The sequence below is a fragment of the Anopheles maculipalpis genome, chromosome 2RL (assembly GCF_943734695.1).
Source record: "Anopheles maculipalpis chromosome 2RL, idAnoMacuDA_375_x, whole genome shotgun sequence".
In the NCBI taxonomy this organism is placed as follows: domain Eukaryota; kingdom Metazoa; phylum Arthropoda; class Insecta; order Diptera; family Culicidae; genus Anopheles; species Anopheles maculipalpis.
Genome location: NC_064871.1, coordinates 56,056,992 through 56,075,705, shown reverse-complemented (window position 1 = coordinate 56,075,705; position 18,714 = coordinate 56,056,992). Strand labels below are relative to the sequence as shown.

Genomic DNA, 18,714 nt, shown 5'->3' with positions numbered 1-18,714 from the left:
GCGGCGATCATCAGATCCGTAGAGATTAATTGTTGTCTCGTCCGTAAATAGAACCTACCAAAAACAATAATAACATACCAAATAACATGAAAACTTATGTTGGAACCGTGTTAGATCCGACTACCTTCGACCAAAATTCTATATCTTTGTCCATATACTTTTTTGCTAACTCGAGCCGAAGCACTCTATTCTTCTCCGATGTAATTGTTTTTTTTTATTGCAACCCTTCCGAACAAATTTTGTTTTCCTATATAACGCCGAACTGTTGAAGAATCTACATCGATATTACGAATATTTCTGATGTTGTTTTTTAATTCAACTGAGGTCAGGAAGGGATTGTTTCGTATTTATCGAATAATGTCCGTCCGTCTTTATCATTATTTTGCGTTTTGATTCGTTGTTTGGTGTTTTATTAGCAATTCTACCCTCATTTTTGTATCTTTTCATTATGTCGTGGACTGTAGATTTGCTAATATTGATGAATTCACTGATTTCTCTAACACTTGTACCCTTTTCCATTGAATTAGAAATTACAATTTTTCTAACTTCTACAGTTGTTTGTTTCGACATTGTTGAAACGAACTTGTTCTACCAATCACTAACGCTACGGAAAGAAGTGATGCGTTCTAGCTTGATCTTTGCTTAATTTGTTCATATCATACGAAAATTCCTAGTAAATCAAAGTGTCCGATTTTGAATGCCCAGCGCGATATGAAGACTTTTGTCGTTTGCTCCCCATTATTTTCGTAGAGAAGAGTTTTTTCAATTCTTTTTTCACATCATGGTGTAGGAGGGAAGAAGCCCATTGCATACTTTTGATGATATTTTAAAATTCTAAGAAACCAATAAATACATTGAAATTTAGAAAGAACTGCGGAATTGGAAGTGTCCGATTTTGAATACCCAGCAATGTAGATGAAAATGAACGGATTTACAGCACAAACAGGATCAGCCAGCTCTATCAATTTGGGATATCTCTTAGCGAGCCCATAGGTCCACAGGTGGCGTTTATCTGTTTTATTTCGTTTAACTATTTTCCCCTAAAACGATCCGACATGCTAATTGCAAATGCGACAATTTTCAACACTACTAACTAGTAAGAGTTGCACGCTAGTTGGTGCGTGGTGGTGTACCAACCCCATCATCTAGTTTTGGCAGGTTGTCCATCTTCGTTGGCATGCGGTACTTAATACGGGTACATCATGCAAGCGATTGTTATTCTAACAGCTATTCGCAAAACACAGTACCCTTTTCTTAATACACTCAAATTTGCCATCATTCTGGTAGTTAACAAAATAAAAAGATACTACAGTACGGAAGAACGTGATACGTGATTTAAGACAGTTGAAAGCAAACGGAATGCAATTGCATCCACTTTTGATGAAAGTACGTCTAATAAAGCAAGATAAAGAAATTAATCAGTTAAAAAAATGTGCCTTTTAAATGCGTGCAACTGCGTAAATGCGGATACAAATTTGTGCCTTAATTTGAACGAGGACTTTGAGCATGACTCATTGCAGCAACTGTACGTAATTTGCTGGAAACAGTCCATACTTATTATTGCACCATCCACGCCACCATCCTTCATCGATCTGAAACAAATGTTTGATAAACATGTGTACGGTTTAGTGCATCGAACACTTTCATTTACCATTCCACGGAATGTATCTTCCCATTTGCTCACCATTTCGATGTGCGTTATCTTATCATCCGGATCGAAGGATATTTCGTCATCCGCTGCGGCTTGATAATCGTACAGCGCAATCGCTTGTATGCCAGGATTGTCTGGAGAGAGAATGAACTCTTCAACTTCTTCTTGCACCGGCTGTTCTACATCTGGCACCTGTTCGGAAACGGTGGAAAATGCTTTGGCAGCCGGTTCCTCTACTTCCGATACTGCGACCGGCGTTGCGCTGTACGATGTTCGAGTAACTGGTGCAGGTTCCGGCACCTGTTCCGCTTCCGGCGCTTCGGGCTGCTTCACTTCTTCCGCTAATACTGAACTAGACTCTGAAGCAGGGATCACGTCCGGTTGTACCAACAGCTTGCGTGGTTCTTCTTCCTTGGGCAGTACAATTGGGCCTTTCTGCGAGATATGGTGAACATCAACATGGTCCTAACAGAGAGCACAAAAATTACACCCAGTAACTTACCCTCGATTTTTCCTGCGAGGCATTTTCTGAAGGTTTGTTGAAATTGCTGATAGCACTACTGACACCGGCCTCTCGTCCCGTATTGATAGGACCTTTCCGTTCCGGTTTTTTCGGCTCCGTTGATTCTGCTGAATAATTCTGGTACACCAGAAGCAAATTCATCCATTACTCAAGCCCATCTTTAGTGTAGGCATGCTACCTACCACCCGTTTGGCGGCTTCTTCCCGATCACGTCGATCCTTTTCCTCACGCAATCGTTTCTGCTCTTCCGCTCGCTTCCGTGCATCTTCCTCGGCAGTAGCAGCAAAGTTTTCAAACTTGGCACGCAAATTGGACGGCTTGGCGGATCCAATGTCTGGCTTCACTTTCGTGTAGTTTGTTCCGATTTTATCCTGCTCTTGAAAGCCGACCGCCGATTTATCCATTCGATCATTTTGCACGCCAAACTTTCCACCGAAGCCCTGTCGGAATTTGACAAAAAAGCAGTTTAGTTACTTCGAACGAGACAAACTCAAAAGACAAGTTATATATTACTGTAAAACGGAAAGTGAAAACGTGGTGTTAAATTCCGCTAACCGTTACAACCAAACAAACAATAGACCGATCACCTCGAGTGTGTGTGTGTGTGCGCGTGTGTGTGCCATAGATAGTGACAGCGTTCGAAGCAACCCACTTAGTACGTGCAACCCCGTACTACTTTTCTAACGAAACTACTCACAATTTTGTGATCGAGCTGGCTTTCGTGCATCTGTGGTTTCTCCACATGATCCCAGCCGAAAGCGGACTTATCCTTGCGATCGCTCTGAACGCCAAACTTCCCTCCGAAGCCCTACATTGGCACGGCAAGACGATGAAATTAAGGTAACGCCCTAGATAAATGAACCGTACGATATTTTCGACCGTCCGAACCTTCCCACTTACCACTTTGTGATCGATCTGGCTTTCGTGTTTCTGTGGTGCCTCCAGATGATCCCATCCTACTGCCGACTTATCTTGACGATCTTGCTGCACGCCAAACTTGCCACCAAAGCCCGTCTTGTAATCTTTCTGCGACTCGTGCTTGTCCACCTTTTCCACATGATCCCAACCGAGAGCCGACTTATCGACGCGATCCTTCTGCACCCCAAACTTACCACCGAACCCGGACACGTAGTCCTTCTGGGACGCGTGTTTCTCTACCTTTTCGATGTGTTCATGTCCGACGGCGGATTTATCCATCCGGTCCTTTTCCACGCCAAACTTTCCCCCGTACCCGTGCGATGCTTTGGGTCCATCTTTGCGTTTCTTTTCCGCATCGGCACGTTCCGTTTCTTCGCGCAGCTGTTGCATATCGATAGCAGCCGCATTACGGCCACTGCCTTCGATCGTTTTGGAGCCCCATCGTTGCTCCTGCTCACTCACATCGTTCACAAAATCCGGATCCGTTTCCCAGTCATCGTCCTCGGCTCCTGGGTTGACGACGCACGTATCGATATCGCGACCGGCCGTTGATTTCCACATTATGATGAACTAGAGAACGAGAGGACAGTTAGGAATCGGTACGAAATGCTCCAAAGTAGTTAACTCTGCTGGCTGAAATGTACCGTAGCAGGGCGGGGTATAATACACTTGCCAGTTGTAACGGTGTTATCTCTGAGCTGTTGGTTGCTGACTCACCAGTCTGTGGGTTGCAAGTAGATACGGGGCAACTGCGCGCAGGCTGACAAATTGCTCGATGATGAAGAGTTTTCTGTACGAAATCAATATTTTGGCAACAGGCTTTTCATTTTTGGCCTATGGTAAAACAACCAAACAGTGAAAACTATGCTTATTTTCAACACAACAGCAAGTTTGCTCGCGACCCGGAAAGCTTGACAACTGGTCGATAGAAAGAGAAAGAAAAAAAAAGACAAAGAAAGTCATTTTGACAGCGCATTAAAAAAAAACATAATTTTCGTTGCATCTTTGCAATGCACTGCGCTAAGGGTGTATGCGATTGTGCCTTCTGGAACGGTACGAAAGTATAATGCAATTGTTGCAAACATGCATAGGATTTTTTTCGTTTATTTATACAGGCTTTGAGTCTCGGCAGACTGCATACGCCTCTCAAACATAGGTTTCATGCCAAAACCTAACTGAAAAATCACATAGTTTCCTGTTGCTCGAGCTCTTAATGGAAAGAAACGAAACACAACCTTCAAAAGACTTTCTGTTATCAAGGCTAATTACGGTTGTGTCCCTAGATCAGTTCATTTGCGTCCTTCGACATTGCCGAGTCAAATCAGCAGTTAGCTCATGTCTCAGAGAGCTTAGCTTTTATCTTGCTGTGTATTACCAAGTTCGCTCAGAGACTGTCCAAAAAGAAGAAAATCGAAGCAGTCTTATTGTACAGGTATTTTTATTAAAACTGAAAAATTTACACAAGCTTTTTTTTCTTAAATTCACGCACACACATAACCATTCTATTTCTTATTTATTCGCATTTTGTACAACACTTACGACGCTACAGTATGAACTTTTTTTTTTAAATCGTTTAATCGTATTTGTATTCTACACACCTATGTTGGATGTTGCCTTATCTTCTGTTGATATTGATGAGCTCCAGTCAAGATTTTAACCCAGATGGAGCATGCATCACTGCCAACTATACGTTTCTCTTCGTCTAGTTCGTCGCTCTTTGACACTAAAATATTACACATATTATTTTTTCTTATCGTATTCTGTCTAGCATCCTTTACTATTGACTTTACTCCGTTTTTATCGATTTAGAAGAACTCGGCTGACAGTCTATGTAGCTCATCGGGTTGGCAACGTTACGATTGAATGCAGCCACATTGCTCGGTTCCAACAGTTCCCTTGTTTCCACGATCGCACCCTTTAGTGCCATAATGCTGAGCTCATCCTTCTCGTTCTTACTCACATTCGACGCAAGGTACATGATGGTGGTGAGATGTTTAATCAGATTAGCAATATGTTCGTTCTTAACGTGGCCCTTGTTGTTTTTCTCGAAAATATGAGCCGCCTTCTCCCGGGACTGCTCGCGGTAATGGCTCGGTGTGATCATGGCCAACATGTCAGGATCGTGCGTTAAGCTACCAACGTATTCGCGCAGCTGATTCAATTGATCGGCAAGATCACGGTTCAGCTTATCGATGGCCACTATCAGCATGGCGTAGCGCTTGCGGAACTCTTCCGGTAGCGGATTGTCGTACGATTTGTAGATCTGCGCTTCCGATGTAATGTTCTGCAAACGCAGCAGCTTCATCTGTTTCGCCGAAAGAGTTTTCTTCGTGCGCACGATCAGCTCGAGGTACTTCACCGGATATCCTCCGATATTGTCTTTGGGGAAGAACACTTTTCTGCCACTGGTGTTCAACTTGTGCCCTATGTCGCTACCGAGGAGCGGATCCCCAGAACTGTTCGTGGGTTTGGCTTTAGGGGAAGCGAGATAGAAAGAAGCATTTTGGTACGCTACCCTGTAATCCTTCGTGATACTGTTCAGTTTAATAGTTTCGCCTTTTTCCATCGAAAACACTTCGTAATCCGGTACCAGGCATGATCCCAATCCTGTGCGATCGAATGTGATCCTGTAGCTTCTTGCTTCTGAAACGTACCCTTCTACCGTACCGCTATACATACCATCGGATGGTGTCCTTAGTTTGGCCGTCACCTTCGTGCCGGGCGAAATTAACTTCGAGATGCTGCTGGGTAAACCCTCCGTGAACGATATGTCACCAAGACTGTTGGATTGCAGGACTCTTATCTTTTCGCGCTTACGTGCCAGCTCCAGCCGTTCTTCCATTATGAATGCTGGTGAGAAGAGCCGTGGTTTACCGAAAGATGCTCGAATCTTGCGCCACTCTGCACGGGTGAGATTTTTCGTTTTCAACTGTGGATAGTGCGTTTGCACCAGCTGCTCAAATTCACTCGGTGTTCCGAACAGGTTGCGGTCGATGTCACTGTAGAAAAATTCAAAATAGCAAAACCGATGTGCCTTGGAAAGTACGATAAAGTTTCGGAACTGGCGACCAAGCTTCTTTTCTGTTTCGGCCGATGCACTCGTATTGATCATTTTCATTATATCGTGCACCTTCTCCTCATGCTCATCGATCTTCCTTTTTCGGCCGCTCTGCTTCAGGTGTGCATAGCGCGAAGAATACTTCTTTTTCAAAGACAGTCGGGGCAACACTTTTCGGGGCGAAGTAGATAACTCCCTGCGAGGTGTTTTGCTGCTGAGCAACGGTTTCTTTGCAGAGCCGGGAGTTTTTTTCGGCGTTGCCTTTACGGATGGGATTTTGTCGTTGATGATGTCGTCGTCGAAGAAGAGACGATTCTTTTTTCGAATTCGTGCGGGCATTCCTCTTGCGTTCAGTACTTGCATGGGCTGTGTGTTCGTTGTTTTGACAGGAAATTTCGTTCCCACTGGATGCAAGCCTAGTGCAGCAGGCCCAAAGGCGGGCGGTGATGATCCTTCACTTTCCATCGATATTGCACTCAATCGGGATTGATTTGGAAGGGACAAGGTGGCACGAATCGATTTCCGCTTCGTGCGAAATAGTTACAAGCACTGGAAAATATTTCTTCACTGTTTTGCTTGCAGGCGTGAGTTTCGTTACAGCGTTATTATTGAAGCTGAACAAAACGTCATCCGACGACTGTCATCGAACTCGAGCTCTCCAGCACACTGATTCGAGCAGAAATGAAGCGTAAATTTTTCGCCGAATTTACGGGCATCCTACGAGTGAAACTGGTGAGCAAAGTGAGGTAAACAGATAGAGTAAACCACGAAAGTACATACGATTAGTTCAGCGTGACCCTAGGAATTTCCAATTCCAGCGGCACACTCCGTGTATGGTATTGGGGATGCTTTGAACTGCAGGAGAAAACATCGAAAATACAAAATTCATCCCTTTAGCCGTTCGTCGATTCATCGATTGTCATTGTTGGGGAAGAATTGACAGTTGTTGTGCCGTGCTTCGAAGAACGGGTTTAAGCGCCCTAAACTGCGTGCATGTTTACAATTGCTTACGATGGAACAAGAGCTAATCGACATTGAGTGCTATCGCAAATCTGTGCAAAACTACATAGATCTGGTAAGCGTCTTTTCAGGAGACACCGCAAGACGAGTTGCTTAACTTATTACGCACCTGCATTTTTATCCCAGCGTCGGTACCAGACGGCTCTGTTTTGGGCCGAAAAGGTAACAGTTCTTAGCAATGGCGAACCGCGCGATGTGTATTGGGAGGCACAATGTATGTTTTTGCTGCGGGAATTCCAGCGTGCAGCGTATGCCATTCGAAGTCGTGGGCTGGAGAAAACAAATCTGCTCTGCCATTACTTGGCCGCTGAATGCCTAAACGAAGCCAAGGAATACCAAGCTGCACTGGAAATCCTCAATTCGGTTGACTGCGAAACACTACCGTGTGCTATGGGCGGCCGAAATGGTTCATGCACAACAACGAGCATGAAGGATGATTCTATCACGGACGAAAGCCATGATGGTAGCGTATATGAGGAACCGTTTAAAAACGACATCATTGCGTCGGTGTACTTTCTCAAGGGTAAGGTGTTGGAATCAATGGATAACCGCAGTCTAGCGATGGATTGTTACGTTCAAGCGTTGCACAAGTCAGTTTACTGTACCGAAGCACTCGATGCGCTGGTGCAACATGACATGCTGATGGCCTGGGAGGAAAAGGAACTGATACAGCACATTCCAATGGTGCAGCAATGTACGGAAGCGGAGAGAAAGGTTCTCAAGCGATTGTACGAGAGTAAGCTGAAGAAATATTATGAATCGATTGCAATGGTAAGCGTAGGAAGGGATGTGTGATGCACAATATCAATGTTAATCATATTTTTGTGTGCTGATTCTTGTTCTGCAGCAAGCCAATCTGGATGATCCACCCGTATCCTTAATGAACACTAGCCTTTGGCACGAGCTGAAGGAAAAGATGAAAAATTGTAAAAACAACGAAACGAGTAAATCCTCCACCTCGAAAAGCTTCACGCCAGGGCCACGCTCAAAACAGAAACCAACCGAGATCATGTCGCCAGCGAACAAAATACTGGAAGATCTTAAGAACAATCCATCCTACTTGATCCACACCTCCTTAACAAGAGCATCACTGCTCGGCACGAGCTTGACTGGGGGTTCCACAATGCTCAGTGCTGGAGGAACAAACAACTCGCGCCATGAAACGCCTTTCCGCATCAATCGTCCAAAGATTAACTCCGCAGCATCGACTATTCCGTATGATCAGTGTATGGATAAGCTAGAATCAAGCATAGATTTAATGATCGCTCGGGCAGAAAAATACTTCTACAACTGTGACTACCGGCGATGTATAAAAATGCTGGAGGAAATTCTGAAAAAGGATCCATACCACAAGCGATCGCTCACGGTACAGATAGGATGCCTGATGGAGATGAAGGACTGCAATCGACTGTTCTATGTCGCCCACAAACTAGTTGACTTCTATCCGGATGACGCCATTTCATGGTATGCGGTCGGGTGCTACTACGATCTGATCGGCAAAAGCGATCCAGCAAGACGATACCTTTCAAAGGCAACGGCACTCGACCGACTCTACGGCCCGGCCTGGTTAGCTTACGGGCACTCGTTCGCCAAGGAAAACGAACATGACCAGGCGATGGCAGCATACTTTAAAGCAACGCAGCTGATGCGCGGATGCCATCTACCCCTGCTGTACATCGGCGTCGAGTGTGGTCTGACAAAGAATCACGCGATGGCGGAAAAATTTTTCTACCAAGCAATGTCGATTGCACCGTTGGATGTGTTCGTTTTGCACGAGCTGGGTGTATTAAAGTACGAGTGTGAAGTTTACGAATGCGCAGAGGAAATTTTCCGCAGCACTCTGGAAATGGTGCGAACGATGGTGAAACAGAATAATGAACAGTTGACTGCCCGCTGGGAACCATTGCTTAATAACCTTGGCCATTGCTGCAGGAAAAACAAAAAGTACGAGGAAGCGTTAGAATTTCATCGATGGGCTTTGTCGCTGAAGCCACTGAATGCGGCAACATACACCGCAATCGGATTTGTGCAAGCATTAATGGGTCAACTGTACGATGCGGTAGATTCTTTTCACAAGAGTTTGTCTCTCAAACGAGACGACTTGTTCACCACCACGATACTGAAATATGTGATCGAAGATCTGACGGAAGAGCAAACGCTTCCATTCAACTCCGCGGAAGGCACAGAGGAGGAGGATGACGATAAGGAGAGCGATAAAGCGGATTTGTTGAAGGACGACGGAGCTAAAACATCGGCTGAACCGGAGTCGCGCAGCGTCAACGAAGGAGAGAGTGAGGAGGTCAGTGGTAGCGTTCCTAGACCTACACTGCGAATGCAGTTGAATTTTGACGAATGGTACACGAAAACATCTCCGATGAGCGATACAAGTGCGGATGATATGAGTATCGATATATAAAATGTATAAAAATTGCCATTCGAAAATCGCTGCTGAAAACCGTTTGTTGCATGATAGTGGTAGTACGTACGCGAACCTGATACATAACATGCCTCCAATACAATTTATAAAACCGCAAACATTTGCTTTGATGTTCTTGCCATTCGAAAGGACAATATTTATAGAATATAGATGCTCTTAGAGACTCCGAACACATTATTGAAGCAATGTGATAATGACACGCATGGGTGATGCACACTTTACTCCTTTGAGATCAACAACGACACAGATGTTGAGATCCATAAGAGTACCAATAAGCTATATACTAAAACCTGAAGAAGCTGCTTTACTAAAAACCGACGATCGGTGAAGGCCTCCGTTCGTGAGCAGTATCGAGTACAGGTCAACAAAAGGCGTAAGTATTCCTAAACCTTGGTCAACAATATTTCTAGAACTTTTAAATAACTACATTTTTGTAGCGATACGCGCAGCTGTTCAGTTTTCTGTTTGGCCGGTAAAAATCATATTTTCTCTACACTTAATTTCATTTTGGCTAAATGATAACCTTTTTTTGGAAATGTTTCATCACCGGCTAGTAGGTTGGTTTAAATTTTGGAAGAGCTTTAGGTACATTTCATGTCCAAGAAATGCGACCATATTTAAATAGTTTTTGAGGTACTTTGAGTTGAAAATAATTTAAAATTGTTGCACCTAGGGAAACGATGAATGATGCATAGGCGTACTTCATGTGAAAGTGGAATTACCGCAATTAAAAGCTAATGATCACTGCATGATATATTTAGACAATTATTATAAAAAAGGGTAAATTAAATAAAAAGGGTGTATGGAATGGTGTGTGCAATTGGATTAAAACAAAAAAAAAATTTATTGTAGAATATTGAAATTTAGAAATACAATATATCCGCAGCAAATGGACACTGTTTACATGGAAAGTCCCGCTTCTTCGTAAGATTTGAAAATTTTCTCCACCGACCAAATGTAGGCCGCGGTACGAAGGTCCAAACACAGTTGGTGCTGGGATGCTACATTCATTATACCTTTCCCAGCCGTTTCTAGTACAAACTGTAACCCGGACGTTACGACATCGGCCTCGCTCGCATGCTCAAAGTAATGCTTAAGATGTTTGCTAGGTGTTACAGTAACGCACACTCCCGCACTTCGCAAGGACTCCTGCACGGAGGCGAGCACTTCACGCAAGTTCTGAGCCTCGTGACGGAACGATAGCTTACCGAACGAGATGTGATTAATATTTTTGAGGTACTCAAAGTACGATGCGGTTACACCGCCGGCATTGCAATAGAGATCGGGAATGACGAGAATGCGGCGTTCCTGTAGTATTTTATCGGCTGCCGGCGTCGTAGGACCGTTCGCTCCCTCCGCAATGATCTTTGCCTTTATATGTTTGGCGTTTTCGGAGGTGATTGTTTTTTCCATCGCTGCTGGTATAAGAATATCGCATTCTTCCAACAGCAAATCGCCGTTGAACTCGTTTGCCTTCGGATATCCTTTGATGGTCTTCTGTTGGGTCTTGTAACGGCTCAGCGCTTTAATGTCGATACCCGACTTGCAGTGCAATGAAACATCCCTTTCAATAATGCCTATCACTTTGCAGCCTGCCTTATGGAAATGTTCGGCCGCATACTGCCCAACGTTTCCGAAACCCTGCACAATGACAGTCTTTCCTTCCAGGCCCGGCTCGAGCCCGATTTCGCGCATCCAGCTAGCTTCGCGCGTGAAACAATTAGTCGCAATATAAACACCTTTGCCCGTGGCTTCCGTACGACCTCGAACACCGCCTTGGTTCAATGGTTTACCGGTAACGACGGCCATCGTGTTGATGTCACGATGTCCGAAAGTTTTCCCATACTGATCGGCAATCCAGGACATTTCGCGTGAGGTAGTACCCATGTCCGGCGCGGGTACATCAATGCCGGGTCCAATAAAGTTCTTCTTCGCCAGCTCCACCGTGTAGCGTCTAGTGATGCTTTGTAATTCTTTTTCGCTATACTTGGATGGATCGATTATTATCCCACCTTTGGCACCTCCGAACGGTACGTTGACGCAGGCACACTTGAAGGTCATCAGTGCCGAGAGTGCTTCGACTTCGTCCTTGCACACGTTCAGCGAGTATCGAATACCTCCCTTGACCGGAAGCCGATGGAGGCAATGATGGGCCCGAAATGCCGTAACCATCTCATACTGACCGTCGTCCCGCACGAAAGGGAACTGGAACTCCAATGTGCTCGAGTTATTGGAGATGATTTTCAGAATGGCCTGCACTCTGTTGATGCGCTTTTCCGCCGTCATCGAAGGATACTTGTTCATCGATTCAATTAGTTGTGGCTCGAGCACGATACATGCCTTGTGGAAGCAATATTCTACCATCTTGGAGAATGGTGGATCTCGCTCGTTGGGAATGGCTTCGAGATGCTTCGGGATGGTATGTGCTCCCCGCCGGAACAGTTTGAAAGTGGCCACGAACCGATGCATTGTCACGTTTAGCACAAAAAAAAAACGGTTATATAAAAAAAAATGGACAAACGAACGAACGGAAACTTAGTCGAGCGATTAGTGCAAGTCGAACACGATGAGCTTCTCATGAAATGAAACGGCAAAGCGTTCTACGATCCAGCGAAACATTATTCGATCGATATTGAAGCAATCATCTAAGTAGCCTGTTGACGGTGCTATCCTTCGTCGTGCAATTTTCCTCGTTATGGCAAACTCTCCGTCATCTGTCCCTCCCTTTTTTGGGCCAACTGAAAACCTCAGTGCCGAGGAACGGGCCGAGCAATGGCGCCGTGAACAGGCCGAAATTATTCGTTGGAAGTATCGGTATACGAAGGTGGACGCTATCAAACCGGGTGAAACAGTAGAAGCGTACCAGATACGATGCCTCAACAAACGGTTGATTCATTTGGAGCGTGAAAAAGCTCAGAAAGAGCTTAAACTGAAAATTTACAATGCTCCCGTGCATCGTCGTGAAGCCGAAATTGTTCGTGGCTGCATTCTGCGGATGCTTGACGATGCTGTCAGGTATGATCGACAGATTGAAGCCGCTAAGACGGACATGAACGAGCTGATGTCGCAGATAAAGCGTGCTAACATTGAGCTAGACTCAGCAATCAAAGCAGTCCCTTCAGACTTTGTGTACGGGGAGGCGTTGGAAAAATCACGCTCCGAGCTCGCTGCCATCGAAAGCCGACTTCATAATGCACGCACGCTTGAAGGAAAACTGCATACAGACAATCGAAAGCTTCGGTGCGAGATCGAAAACATGCTCGGCGAGCGAAAGCTGTATAATCAGCAGTGGCAGCAATATGTAGCTGAGTTAAACCAGAACAGGAAGTTTCTACTCGATATGATCGAACGGGCAACGTTGGCCTTCAATCAGGGTGAAGACCTGTGCTATCGGATCGATTCACTGAAAGCCCAGGAAACCCGAGACAAGCGATCCCGTGTTCAGGAGATGATTGAAGTGGAGCGACAGATTGTTGGCACACGTCATATAAATGCGTTCCTGCGCACAAAAGGATTCCAGCGAGGTGTTGCAGAACTAGATCCAAGGTTGGTCCGCAAGCGCAATCTGTTCAAAACATTCCAAGGTGAAAAAATCGATCGTTATGGTGCAATCATCGGCAATACGATGGAGTACTTACACCTGGACGCTATTCAGGACGTACTGTTGGAGATAGAAAAACAACAGGACAAGTACACCGCACTGTTCCGGTACATGAACATAACGAATGCCAAAATTGAGGAAGCCAATGGAATCGCACGCGATCTCGAGAAAGATAGCGAGCGGCTGCATGAAGGTGAAAAACGGAAAAGACTTTCGGATGAGCGGAACCTGAAACAGGATATGCAACAGCTACTGTCCGCCCAGCAGCACTCGCTAGAACTGAACGAAGAAGTCCGCCATCAGCAGGATGCGTTGGAAATAAAGCTCGCCACTGTTGAGCAAGCTCTGTCGGTGGTAGGATTTGATCGTGCAAAAATATCGCAGCTCATGGCAGCAACTACCAGCACCGATCGCAGCCGTATCACGGAAGAGATCTTGATGAATGCCCTTTCGGCCATTGAACGCAAGGTACTTGGGTTGGTTTACATGAGTGCCGATGGTACGACGATGGAAGAAGATGCACCCATCAGTACCCTGTACGGTAGCCAACAGTGTGCCGAATGTGCCGAGGGCCAGGACGTGAATCAGCACGACGAACGTATCGTACTTCCGACTGAGCATCCGAAACTGGTGGAGAATGTGCGAAAGCGTATCACGGCACCGGAAATGCAATATCGTCTTCACACGCTCAGTCAATGCAAACTGCCCCGTTCGCGGATGTTGGTGAACAAGCGATACCAGTAGTGACTGTAGACGGTTCGACTTGTTGAAGTTTATTGTATTTCTTTTACGGGTAAGTTAATTATGCATAAAACCTCATGCAACAAAAATTTGTACGTTGTTCAGCGGTGTGTTTAATGGGAGTTTTGTTTTTTCGTTGAGTCGTTCTCCTCCATGTAAGGGTAGTATCCAAATCCAGGACCAGGATAGCCTGTTCCAGGGAATGGTCTGTACGGGTACATTGGAACTCCATTCGGAGGATAGAATGGATAATTGGGAGCGGGCCCCGATGGTGGATAGTACGGTCCAACACCTTGACCCGTTGGCGCGGTTGGCCCTGGCATTGCTCCTACTACAGATGGCAACATTCCAAATGTGGGCGGTCGAAGAATCGTTTGAGCGTTTCCACCGCTTGCTTGGCAATTGTACATCCGGTTGAGTTTTTCCATATCGCTCCACGAAAAACCATCCCGCTGGCCCATTTTAGCACCATTCAAAGGTTCCTGAAACGAAAATAGAAATCAAACTTGTACCAAACACTCAGAACAACCACTCCTTTCCAAAATGGACCACAAAACAGACAGATCATGAAAGTGTGTGAAGTATGAGATACACATAGTTTTATTAGGGTAGAAAATACAAATATTCGATTCCTTTTGTTCGCGAACGCTCACATAGATTGATTGAGGTAGATTGTTTGGCACCGGAGGTTTGGCCAAAGGAGTACACAGTCGGGACACTCGTAGAACTTCGTGAAACGTTCCATTTTAACGCCTCATTGCTTCTGCGGAAGCGGTAACAGTGCTGTTGGAGTCTTCTTCGCCAAATATGGACCCGATTAGGTTCACGATCGCACCTGCCACCTGCGCTCCTGGACGATTGTTGCCAGCTGGTCTGGCTGGACGCGTCGGTCGGGCAGGTCGCACCGGTTGCGGTTTAGACGATCCACCAGCGCTTGTACCTGCTCCTGTTGAACCTCCCCTGCATCCATACATAGCGTTCAGTTTGGCTAAATCGCTGCTGGAGAACTTAGTACGTTGGCCCATCTGGTTACCTCCGGCGCGCTAAAATGAATTTCTCATATGGGTGAACAGGTAGCACATGAATCGTGCGATCGTGGTTGGTGGTGAAAGAGAATAGATGTTACGACACAGGACAGAGCAGGATACTGATTATGCAAAGGAGACAGTTCGTCAGGTGACTTTATTTGCATAATAAAACGCCAAAAGTCTGGCGCACCGTTCTATAGCGGCCCGTTTCCCAACCCATGAGGTCAGATGATGGTGGTTGGTGTTAGTTCGTGGTGGAGATAACGAGAAGGAGTGTTTTTGCGATGATCCGTGCCCAATGCGTGCGCTACTTGCATTTGTACATGAGATTAATCTTGGCGAGATCGCTGTTACTGAACCCGATCCGTTGGCCCATGTCACCAGTGAATGGTTTCTGTGTGTGAAAATGGGAAAATGTTTAATGATGGTGTATGTGACTATGGCTGTGGAGTACTGGGGGTGGGGTCTTTTGTCCAGTTAGTGTGCTAATGTGGGTAAAGGTCGATCTTCATCAAACCGAACAAGATTCCACCTACCTTTGGCTCGATTGTGGGCTGTCCATTCGTGGAGAACGCATTTGCCGAGTAATGCATGATGCTGCCATAGTCGTACGCCACACCGAAGCTGTTGGTGGAACCCGTCTTAGCTTTCTCGAAGTTGTTGTTCGTTCCGGGTTTGATGTTTTGGTAGTTGATCTTTACCCAGCTGTCGCGATCTTCACGGTTTTGCTCGTGTAAAAATCCGACCGCATGCATCATCTCGTGCATGACGGTACCGGCCAGTGTAGTACAGCCGGGGATCTGCAGATTGACTGCCTGTTTGCCACCGATCATGCCCACACTAGACCAGCAGCCACTGTTGGAGCTTTCGAAGGAAATGTAATTCTGCTCGCCCATACGTGGCACAAACCGGATGCAGGTTTTCGCGTGGTACTCATTGATGGCCTGCTCGATGAGACTCATACCCTTGGCGTCTGCAAAATAGTCACCAGAAGGTTAGAATCCGAAACTCAAACACTAGACTAGTAGCGACTTACCAAAGTTTCCCGAAATTACAAACGGCACAATACCCTTCGGCCAACGGTTAGCCGTATTGGAGATACCGTTCCGTCCACCGGGACGATCGATCAGTATATCTCCCTCGACATACGAGCCCAGTTCCTCCACATTTCTGCTGTCGGTTTCTGGATTGAAATTGGCCACCAGTCTGCCCACCTCTTCGTCCGGTTCCCCGTACAGCTCCGGGCCGAGATGGGACAGGTCTATCACGTCACTCGAACCATCAATACTGTTATCCACGGTTTCATCGTACATGATTACGTTGGCTTGCGATCGTTCGATCGCGAAATATCCTACCGCTAACACACACAGCAAATGTAACACGGACATGGTGCTTATTCTCCTATTCCTACTCGAACGATCGAATCAAGACACGCGGGATATGTACTCGGGAGCCTAGTAGAACCGAACCGTAGAACTGCAAAGTCTTTCACTGATTAAACGCTTTGGCGAAATGTACCCTATTTATATTGGTTCTCCTGGGCTCTTTCCTTCAACTAACTGTTCTGCCTTCGAACGCCATCGAAGGCCACACTAGCTGGCGGTCGGGGTTAAGCTTTCCAGCTGCACCACGCATCGAGGTAATTCTACTGTTTTACGCCTTATTCTTGGCGGACTTGGTTCTTGGTATTGTTTTACACAACACATGCGTGCGGGTGTGTGATGTCTGTGTGGATGCCATAGTGCTACGTATTGAGTGAAATGTAGTGCTTGGGTAGTGAATCAAACCTTACACCTTACCGTCGCTGGTTTTCCTCGCTGTCCGAAAAAGAAACAAAAAATGTTCTAACGATCGCACCCAGAACATGTCGCGGTTCCTTGTGTGGTTTTGTGCAGAAAGAAGCATCGGTGGTTATTCACTGCGCCATGACCGATAAGGCTAGTCGCGCTTCGTTTGACATTTGTTGAGCGCCGGCGTCAGTGCGTAAAGGTGTGGGATGATATTAATAATGGTTCTATCGAACACCGATTCTTCGTGGTGCATGCATTGTCGGCGAAATGAGGTGTTGGGCCGATGCGTGTTTGTGTGTATCGTGGATGACCTATTGTGACTATCCAGCATGCTTCGTCTTGACCTTCGTAACATTCCCGGTCACAGGTGCATTGAGCTAGATCCGATTCGGACGACCTCGATATGTACGGTACAGACAGAATTTGAGCTTGTCGTTTTTTGATGATGATATTTGATTTGACGCATTGCTAACGATTCCGTTGCCGGCATTGCAAGGTGCTTATGACGTCTAGTACCCACACCCCTCCAATAGCCCTCCCACAGGTTAAGGACTCCTTTTCCATTGACCTCATTATTTTACGATTTTATTGCAATAATGTGGTCCGGAAGTAAAGTGCGTTATGTTTGGTAGAACGTACGGTTTAAGTATCGAACCGAAACGGAACAGGTTTGGCGGGGAAGCCAGCGTCGGTAAGTTAAATCATCTTCGTGTTCAGTTGAATTGGGTTGCCGAAAAATTGGCGTCAAACAACAGATGATGATGGTGCAGTAAACTGTGTGTCTTATCTGGTTGAAGAACCGGCTTTTGGCAATGGGAATGGCTAAACCCCGTTGGATAAAACATTCTTCACGATTCGCGATTACTAACAATGGTTTGTTATGTGTCGTTGTAAAAGTCGTTATCATCCATTACACGAGGCGCCACTATCACTAGGAGTAATGCCATAAGTGATGCAAATTGAATTAATTAGCACAATTCATTAGCATGGGCGGTGAAATAGGTAAAGTGGGGTGCAGTTATCCTCCAAACATTGAGCAATTTTTTTTAGTTTTCCTCGAATTCTTAACTTTCAAAGCGGATTTTAAGTGGATTTTTGCAAAGTGTCGAAATAATGTGAAACATTCTCTTTATTTGATTATGTAAAGGCTTTGAATGGTGTTGTTTCGGTTTAACTACATAAGAGGCTCTTGAGTTACATCTAACTACGTCTCTTTTTGTGTCCGTAATTATCATTATTCATCTTTCAGATAAGTCGTATAATCTTTATTGACCGATAACCGTTCCATGTCGTTGAATGACGCAGTTCAGTTATCAAGGATTTGGATGAGTTGTAGGATATTTTCAATCGTCTTTTATTTTCTTAATCAGGTAGAGCACTATCCCAGCATGGCTCATTGCCTTTATTTAGAGAGTAGTGATAAGAATTGTGTTTCGAACCTGTTAGGTTCGTTCCATTCCTTCCATGGAATAATCGAAGCTAGATTCAGATGAGAGAAATCATGAGGTAGGTTTTTTGCACCTACATTTAGCTGTGAATAAGAATGTTGAAACGTGCTCTCTAACTTCTTTATTCCTGTCGATAACTGCATCATAGACACTGTAACACTTGTCATGTCCAGTTCCAATAAACGTTCCGTTTTTTTCCGTTCTGTTCCGTTAGCAATGGAACAATCCTATTTCTAATGGAGAGTGTTGGAATGGTAGAATATTTGGCAGACGAAGGAGTACGATATCGGATCATTCATATTCATGGATCTTTTGTATTTTACCAAATGGCATGCTATTCTCAAACAACGCTATGCGAAGGCCCATTTAATACGTTTAATACGTACACTAGGGAAATAGGAATAAGGAGATACAGTGCATCATTTAAGAACTGAGATAAACTTGTATGCGAATACAAATTACATGGTGGTTTGTGCTGGAAATTAAAAGTAAGTTCTTT

General features: G+C 45.2%; 8 protein-coding genes across 11 annotated transcripts in view; 2 read left to right on the top strand and 6 right to left on the bottom strand.

Annotated features, from left to right (window-relative positions):
* LOC126559341 (calmodulin) overlaps positions 1–18,714 on the bottom strand; it is a 279,933-nt gene that overhangs the window by 6,504 nt on the left and 254,715 nt on the right. Inside the window, exon 1 of one of the 2 annotated variants that reach the window (XM_050215487.1) lies at positions 10,877–10,881. The exons of the other annotated variant lie outside the window; for it this stretch is intronic. Within the exon in view, the coding sequence (XP_050071444.1) occupies positions 10,877–10,878 (2 nt within the window). The 5' untranslated portion in view covers positions 10,879–10,881. Of the gene's footprint in view, positions 1–10,876; positions 10,882–18,714 lie in introns of those variants that run through there. 2 annotated transcript variants of the gene reach the window in all.
* The window catches only part of LOC126559276 (zinc finger protein 593 homolog), a 338,322-nt gene that overhangs the window by 70,194 nt on the left and 249,414 nt on the right, over positions 1–18,714 (bottom strand). The window lies entirely within an intron of this gene.
* LOC126557729 (src substrate cortactin) lies at positions 1,459–3,655 on the bottom strand. Of its 2 annotated transcripts, XM_050213605.1 has the most exons (6): positions 3,075–3,655; positions 2,872–2,982; positions 2,357–2,614; positions 2,154–2,291; positions 1,685–2,086; positions 1,459–1,592 (listed from the first exon to the last, which is right to left on the bottom strand). In XM_050213605.1, the coding sequence occupies exons 1-6, from the start codon at positions 3,651–3,653 to the stop codon at positions 1,512–1,514; spliced, it is 1,569 nt and encodes a 522-aa protein (XP_050069562.1). In that variant the 5' UTR covers positions 3,654–3,655; the 3' UTR covers positions 1,459–1,511. The 2 variants fall into 2 exon arrangements, with proteins under 2 accessions (XP_050069562.1, XP_050069563.1); XM_050213606.1 differs by lacking the exon at positions 2,872–2,982 and having other exon boundaries at positions 1,474–1,592.
* On the bottom strand, positions 4,863–6,667 carry LOC126557540 (protein lin-9 homolog). 2 transcript variants are annotated; one of them, XM_050213348.1, is made up of 2 exons: positions 5,772–6,667; positions 4,863–5,699 (listed from the first exon to the last, which is right to left on the bottom strand). In XM_050213348.1, exons 1-2 carry the CDS (start codon positions 6,613–6,615, stop codon positions 4,879–4,881), a joined length of 1,665 nt encoding a protein of 554 aa, XP_050069305.1. In that variant the 5' UTR covers positions 6,616–6,667; the 3' UTR covers positions 4,863–4,878. The 2 variants fall into 2 exon arrangements, with proteins under 2 accessions (XP_050069305.1, XP_050069304.1); XM_050213347.1 differs by having other exon boundaries at positions 4,863–6,667.
* Positions 7,121–9,586, top strand: LOC126557555 (cell division cycle protein 16 homolog). Its single transcript, XM_050213364.1, has 3 exons — positions 7,121–7,225; positions 7,297–7,941; positions 8,018–9,586. Exons 1-3 carry the CDS (start codon positions 7,163–7,165, stop codon positions 9,584–9,586), a joined length of 2,277 nt encoding a protein of 758 aa, XP_050069321.1. The 5' UTR covers positions 7,121–7,162.
* Positions 10,508–12,076, bottom strand: LOC126557735 (glutamate dehydrogenase, mitochondrial). Its single transcript, XM_050213611.1, has one exon. It carries the CDS (start codon positions 12,074–12,076, stop codon positions 10,508–10,510), a length of 1,569 nt encoding a protein of 522 aa, XP_050069568.1.
* Positions 12,303–13,952, top strand: LOC126557640 (uncharacterized). Its single transcript, XM_050213490.1, has one exon. It carries the CDS (start codon positions 12,303–12,305, stop codon positions 13,950–13,952), a length of 1,650 nt encoding a protein of 549 aa, XP_050069447.1.
* Positions 14,063–16,365, bottom strand: LOC126559915 (zinc metalloproteinase nas-4). Its single transcript, XM_050216082.1, has 3 exons — positions 16,014–16,365; positions 15,514–15,950; positions 14,063–14,431 (listed from the first exon to the last, which is right to left on the bottom strand). The coding sequence occupies exons 1-3, from the start codon at positions 16,363–16,365 to the stop codon at positions 14,063–14,065; spliced, it is 1,158 nt and encodes a 385-aa protein (XP_050072039.1).